The 7,640-nt window shown below is 32.0% G+C and overlaps 1 protein-coding gene across 1 annotated transcript in view; it reads left to right on the top strand.

Annotated features, from left to right (window-relative positions):
- The first annotated feature begins 4,502 nt into the window (after nt 1–4,502).
- LOC107014717 (probable inactive ATP-dependent zinc metalloprotease FTSHI 3, chloroplastic) overlaps nt 4,503–7,640 on the top strand; it is a 16,155-nt gene continuing 13,017 nt past the window's right edge. Inside the window, exon 1 of the mRNA XM_015214754.2 lies at nt 4,503–5,918. Coding sequence (XP_015070240.1) covers nt 4,773–5,918 — 1,146 coding nt within the window. The 5' untranslated portion in view covers nt 4,503–4,772. The remainder of the gene's footprint in view (nt 5,919–7,640) is intronic.

Raw genomic sequence — 7,640 nt, 5'->3', positions numbered from 1 at the left:
TCTTTTTCTTCCCTTATATCCTATTTTTTCAGCTAAGCTTGCATTGATTTTAAAGCCCGTTTGGATTGGCTTAAAAAAAGTAATTTTTTAAAAAAAAATTTTGAAAGTGATAAAACTTATTTTTAAAATAAGTAATTATGTGTTTGTATAAATGTGTTGTAGTTGAAAAAAAGTTGTTGATGTGTTTGGCAAATAAGTGTTGGTAAACACTTTTTTAAATTAAATTGTTTGAAATACTCTTAAAGCTGTTAACATGATAAAAAGTTGATTAATTTAAGGTTTTTATCCTTAAAAAAAATTAAAACAAAATTAATTTATATTTTACATCTATAAGTAATAATATTTTCTACTATTTACATATTTCTTTATCATCACAAATTAATAATAATAATAATAATAATATGATAATAATAATAATAATAGTAATAAAAATATAGTAATAAAAATATAATAATAATAATAACAATATTAATAATAAAAACAATATAATAATAATAATAATAATAATTATTATTATTATTATTATTATTATAATAAAAAATTTATTATTATTATTATTATTATTACAATAACAACAAATGACTTAAGTTAAATAAAAAATCCCTCACCCAGCTTTTAGCTTTTGACTTAAAATAAGTCACTTTTGACTTTTAATAAGTCACTTCGATAATTACAAAATACTCAAATAAATCAAAAATTGACTCTTTTATCAGTTTGACCAGCTTTTAAGTCCATTCAAACAGGCTCTAAGGAATGTTTTCATTCATCTTTCTTTTTGCAGTTCACGTGTGACATCTAATTTCAATAAAAATAGTCATTATGTTTTAATCAAAGAGATAAATTCAATCCAACTATTAAATAGAAAAGTTTAAAATCTGCTATGAGTATTAGATTAACCGCTACCATATTGATAATCCAATCCAACTATTAAATAGAAAAGATTAAAATCTTCTATGAGTATTAGATTAACCGCTACCATATTGATAACCTGGCGATAAAACTAAAATGTGTACTCAATATTTGATAAATTAATAACATTTTCTTTTATGTAAGTTGTCGGTTTTAAAAAGATATCTACCCTTATTGCCAAGGCTATAAGTCTATAAATATAGTGAATAACTGGTAGTCTAGTGGTGGTCATTCACTGGATAAGAGGTGATATTTCGAATACAGACATCACTGTCTGCTGGAAAAAATTCCAACTTTCAGCATGTTTTATTTATTTTTAAGGGTATTTTAGTCCTAAAAATCTTTAGGAAGTTATATATATTACCTTAAACGTGTAGAAAAATGAATTTTCATAATCCAACCCTCTCTTTCACTTCTAAATTTCTACGCTCAAGAACTTCAAGAAATGCCAAGGTTAGAGTTCATCATCCAAGATTTTCCTTCAAGTTTCTTCTACAATATTGTTCTTCCAATTAAGAAGGCTATCACAGTGTTGGACCAGTTCGTCCTCATACCCTACATCTCAATTCAGTCGGAAATCATTACGTCTAAAGGATCCATTCATACTTTTGATATTGAATTCAATTCTTTAACTGTTGAGGTTTTGATTCTTCTACTTTGTGAATCTTACAGGGTTGTTTAGGCTTAGTATCATATGAACCCTATTGATTTAATACAGTTATGTTTCAAAAGGAATTGTATGAAAGTTCTCATGTATTGATTTTGGGTTTGAGAAACAAGTAGAATTCAGGAGAAACAATTCTAAACTAATTTGGGGCCGTAATTTCAACTTGAAAATTTGCCGGGGACAATGGGGAGGGCTTGAGGTAGCGCACCAACAGTGCGCCCAGACCTGGCCCAGTACTCCAAGCCTTGGGGCGGTGCGCCAGTAGTGCGCCCTAAGTTAGCTTCTGAAGTTTGGGGCCTGGCGCCCCGTGCTATCAGTGAGTCAGGGGTCGCCTAGGTCGATCCCTTCTTTGTTTCATTCGGACGTGTTCCTTTAAGTTGTGGCCACGCCCCCTTCTCTATTGAAGTTCCTATAGGCTTCATCTATCTTTGAAAATTTCTGCGTAACCTAATCACAGAGTTCAAGAAGAAAATTCAAGAGCTTTTATGGAGTTATTGTCGAGAACCCTTTTCAACCAATTATGATCTTAAACTAATATTTCGAAAAGCAGAGATGAGTTTTGAGAAGAGTTCCATACATGATTGAGAAAGAATTAACGGAACTAAGTATTTCCAAATGTAATATTTTTTACATTGAGAAAGAGAAACTTTGATTTCTAAAAAGAGTTTGAGTTCAAAATATTTCAATGCAGATGTTTTTTTAAGATGATACATTGACCAAATCATCTCAAATTATAGAAAGAGTATGTTTATGCATTTGAGCATGAACATATATATTATAGGGAGTAGTATTGAGCACTGATATGAGGATGAGTTCAGAAAACTCAAAATCCTAATAAACCATGTCTTGCCAACATGGGTAAAGCCTAAAGGTTCATACATTTTAGATGAATTTGTATTGCTTGGTGGATCCACTTATTAAAGAGGTTGTACACCCTGACACTATATAGGACAATTCTGACAACGCGAGCGATACAATGTAGCATCATATAGCTCATAGTGATGATTGTCAGTTACAGAATCTCCCAAACAAAGTTAAAAATGTATTTTTATTTCATCACTTAATATGTTAAGTTCAAAGATGAGTAAGTATTTTTGTAAAGTTTTAATGATCTCACTCCTTTATTTCTTTACATATAGTGAGTATATCTATATCTATTGCGGTCCTTTCATTTAGTTATTTTTTATTTAGCTATATTACATACTCGTACATTCAATTTAGTGATGTCATTCGACATGCATCCTATTGTGATGCAGATACAAGGTTCAGGATCATCAACATGCTTTCGTTGAGATCACTTTGCACTTCAGATAGCTTGGTAAACCTCCTTGCATTTCAGGGGACTTCACATTTATTTTGTGGTCAGTTGTCTTGAGTTATCGTGGGTCTTGTCTAGACATTCATCTTGAGTATTAGAGACTTCATAGATAGTTAGAGTTGACGAGTTTCTCATTATGTTCCTTTCTATTTTGAGATCTTGAAAATTATTACTTATACGATTATACCTTATTAAGTATTTTCAGACATTTAATTGAGTTGATTTTAATTATGCATTTAAAGTTTTTTATCTTCTTGAGTAGATCTTATGCTAAGTAGTGAGCCATATCAAGAATTCGCTTGGAGCTTAACAACGATTCTCAAGTGTCAATCACATTCAGAGTGTATGCTCGGATCGCGACAATTATTATAGCATTATGACTACTCCAAGTCATAATGCTTGTGAATGGACATTGATAATAATGTAAAAATACACACAAAGAGAATAAGCACTACTTCATATTTCTTATATCTCTCTTCTTCTACTACTTTTCTTTCTCTTTTCTTTGTTCTTGTCATATTATTCCATCTATTCTTCTCTAGTTTTGCTATTCAAGTTATATATTAACTTTATTTTATAACATAATTAAGGCTATATGGTACATTATCTATATAAATTGACCTCAAAGGTATCTAAAATTTGGCCTTACTTAAGATCATAATTTCAAGGAAATCTAAAGCTATTTGGCTGGTCAATATATGGCTGAAATTTGACCATGTCAAGACCACAACGTCATTAAAAAACTATCCAAAATTTGACCTTTCTAAAACAACTTCAAAAATAGGTGTGATGTTTGGCTTTGACAAGAACACACTTCAAATAAAGATTGTCCAAAATTTTCTAAATTTTCTAAATTTCAGATGTAGATTTTTGTAACTTTAGTATTCTGTATTTGAAGTGGTCCCAAAGGGTGTATTCCAAAAACACAATCAACTCTGTCCACAACTGGTAAAATAATGGTCTTAAAATTTGATATTTATGTTCTTCTATTGAAAATATACGTTTTTGCATGAATATTCTTTATTTTGAAATGATCTTTAATTTTTGTCTTATTATTCAGTCAATAAAAATTCACTTTGATAAAAATATTTTTAATTATGACATAATTTCACAAGACATAAGTGTATAAAAATGTTTGCCTTGTCTAACATAAGTTTAGAATTTTTTTTACCTAGTTAAGAAAAACTTAATTGAATAAGTTATATCTCATAAAGTATAACTTTGTTAATTCTATAATGAACTTATGAAACTTATGCCTATATCAATATAAGCTCATTAGGAATTAAATTATGCCTGGTAAAACATAGCCTATACTATATGAACCGAATAAGATAAACTTATGCTTCAATCTTCGTAAAATCTCTAAATCTAAGTATACTTTGTAAGACATAGTTTTTAGGTTGAATTTGAACCTATGCATCTAATGTCATAAATTGGATATAAATTATGAAGCATAATTTCTTATGTTTTATAAAACCTATTCTGTGTTATACTTATTTCGCCCCGCAGATTTTTTCTTTTTTCTGATAAATTAATTTTTACCACTTCAAAATACTTGGAACAAAATTAAAGAGCATGAATTTAAGAAAGCAAAAGGTACTAAAAATGACCCAAAATTCCCATATTGAATAAAATTCTGAAAATATCAAAAGAACCCAAGATTTTGGTTCACCTTATACCCTCTCATTCTCTCAGTGTAGAACAATTTTTGAAAACCCCAAAATCTTCTCTTATCTTCTCTCGAAGTTGCTCTACAATGCTAAATCCGTAAAAAGTCTCCAGCTTCAGTATCAAAACCAGATATATTGTTAATCTTTAGTGTTGGGTTCAGGTTCTTTCCAAGTTTCATGGAACAGCTCATGTGTATATTGTAGAAAAATGGCATCTTTACCTCTTGTTTCAAATGACAGATTATTAGTTACTCACAAGAAATGGAAACCCCATACTGGAAATTCTGAATCATTAAGAAGTTTCAAGAATCAATATTGCTCATTACCCAATTCTTGTTTTACCTCAAGATTTTGTATATCTCAGTCTAGGTACAAGAAATGGATGCTTCATTTTGGGAATTCTGACCCTTTTAGGAGATTAAAGAATCAATCTTGCTCATTATCCAATTCTTGTTTTACCTCAAGTTCTGTTCCTTTATTGGGATTGAATTATAGGTTTTGTAAATCTCAAAGTAGATTACTGCATTGTAGTAATGGGGTTAGGTCAATGGCAAATGAGAAGGGAGATATAGAAACCCATTTGAACAAAACAGGAAGTAATAATATTCGTGGGAAGTTTTCGTTGAGATTGAGACCAAGGATAAGATTACTGTCAAGAAGGTTGAAAAGGGTATCTGTTATATGTATGTTAAATGATTTTGGGAAGTTTCTGAGGAAGAACTCAAGAAGAGTGGCACTGTCAACTTTGATTTCTGTGATATTGGGCTTGTGTTATTTGTTTCTAAGATTGACAGCAACTCCTTCTCCAAAGGTTGTTCCATATTCAGACTTGATTTCCAGCCTTCAGGGAGGATCTGTGTCAAAGGTTCAATTTGAGGAAGGCACACGCCGTATTTACTACAATACGAACTTGTGGAGTCTTAAAAATGCTCAGACAGGGGAAGATAATTCCTTAGTTCCCGATGAAAGCACGACCATCACTGAGGAAAGCAAAGATATAGATAGCAACAAAGGTGGCAAGAATGTCTTCAGTAAAATATCAAAAGCCCAAGGTTCTACCCCCGTATGGCAGTTTAGTACAAGGAAGATTGATCATGATGAAGGATATCTTCTTAGTCTAATGAGGGAAAAGGGAACAGCGTATGGCTCAGCGCCACAATCAGCACTTATGTCAATTAGGAGCTTATTAATTACTATGTTATCCTTATGGATTCCTTTGACTCCTATAATGTGGCTTCTCTATCGTCAACTTTCTGCTGCCAATAGCCCTGCAAGAAAAAGAAAGCCAAGTAACCAGGTGGTTGGCTTTAATGATGTGGAGGGTGTGGATGCTGCAAAAGTTGAACTTATGGAGGTAAGCAATCATTATTATGAACTGCTTAGTAACTTTTAATTGGTATTTAAGTTTTGAAATTTCAGAGATAGTGAGTTTATCATCTGTCAACTGGTAGTAGTCATTTGTTGCTTCAGTTGATGAATTGTGATGCATTCAAACAGGAGATGCTTAGTTAATACTTTGATTGAACAATAACATAGCCAGTGTGATCCAAAATGTGGTGTTTGGGGAGGGTGGGGGTTGTATGCAGACTTTATCCCTACCTTTGGTGGGGTAGAGAGGTTGCTGCTGAAGGACACTCGGCTCAAGAACATTTTTATAACAGATTTGAGAAATACAAGAGTAAAGAAGCTGTGGTGAAAATATTGTAGCAAAGAAAAATACTGACTACAAAAATAGTAAATATAACCAAAGTAGTAACAGATACAGCTGTAGTACTAAAATTGAAGAATCAGATAATGATAGAATGATAACAATAATAATACTGGTAAGGACAAGAGGGAGAAACTAAGGTGCTCCAAACATATAACCATGCTCTCCCACAGAAAAGAGAGAAATTGCTTGGCTACCTACTAACCTTCTACACTAATCCTTTATCTCCATGCTCTTCGACTCTGAAGAAAATAACACCTATTTTTTTCATCCAGCAAGCAATTATTGTAGTTTTAGAAGAAAGGGAACCTAGACGTTTGTGACTATTAGGCTTACATTTGAAACATTTAGTTTCTGATGAAATGGCTCACCTCAAACAGAATCGGCTTCCCTCTTTGTTCAACTATAAATCCTTATGATCAAGTGACACATTTCCAGTAAGAGCGTTCTCAATTGAATTCACGTATGAAATATTGTGTACATTCTTTAATGAAGAGTTGATTGGCTATGTATTGGATGTAATGTTGGTCCATCTTAACATGGTTATACAATGGTTTTCAGTTTCATTTCATTTTGGGTAACTAACATATGGGCTTCGCCAGATTCTTTCGTTGACTGAATAAGAAATTTAAAAGATCTACTTTTAAGGCTTCCTACATGCTTAAACAACAACCTAGTTCTTTCAGACCATATTGTCCAAAAATACACAACGACAATGTTCTCCCGGCTGCTTATTGTGTCACGACCCAAAACCGGGGCCGCGACTGGCACCCACAATTTCCCTCCTATGTGAGCGAACCAACTAATCTAACCCTTATCATTTTAACGTATATCAACAGAAAATAATGCGGAAGACTTAAACTCATTAAATAAAACAAAACAACATCTATTAATTCCCCAAAATCTGGAAGTCATCATCACAAGAACGTCTATCTCAAATTACTAAACTAAGAATGTCTAAGAACAAAAATAACTAAAAAGCTAGTTCATGCCGGAAGTTCAAGGCATCATCATTAACAGTGAATTAGGGTTTCTTTCAAGATTTAGAATTCAATAACTTCATCATGCTTAGTTTATCACAATTTCATAATCACAATCATGCAAGCATACAATTAAACACATAGCAGGGTTTACAATACTATCAATACATATCATTCACTATTAAGAGTTCACTACGAATATCGTAAAAACCATAACCTACCTCCACCGAAGAATTGGAATCCACAAGCAATTTCCCAAGCTTTGATATTCCTTCCTCTCGATCGATTCCTCTCTTTCTCTTTGTTCTTTCTGTTTGTTTTTATTCAAAACCCTCTTTCTTTTACCCTAATTAACATATAATTAAGTGTGAAAGAGGACAATAAAACC

Source organism: Solanum pennellii, chromosome 3 (assembly GCF_001406875.1).
Source record: "Solanum pennellii chromosome 3, SPENNV200".
NCBI classification, from domain to species: domain Eukaryota; kingdom Viridiplantae; phylum Streptophyta; class Magnoliopsida; order Solanales; family Solanaceae; genus Solanum; species Solanum pennellii.
Note: the sequence above shows the minus strand (reverse complement) of the source record. Positions and strands in the feature narration are given on the sequence as shown.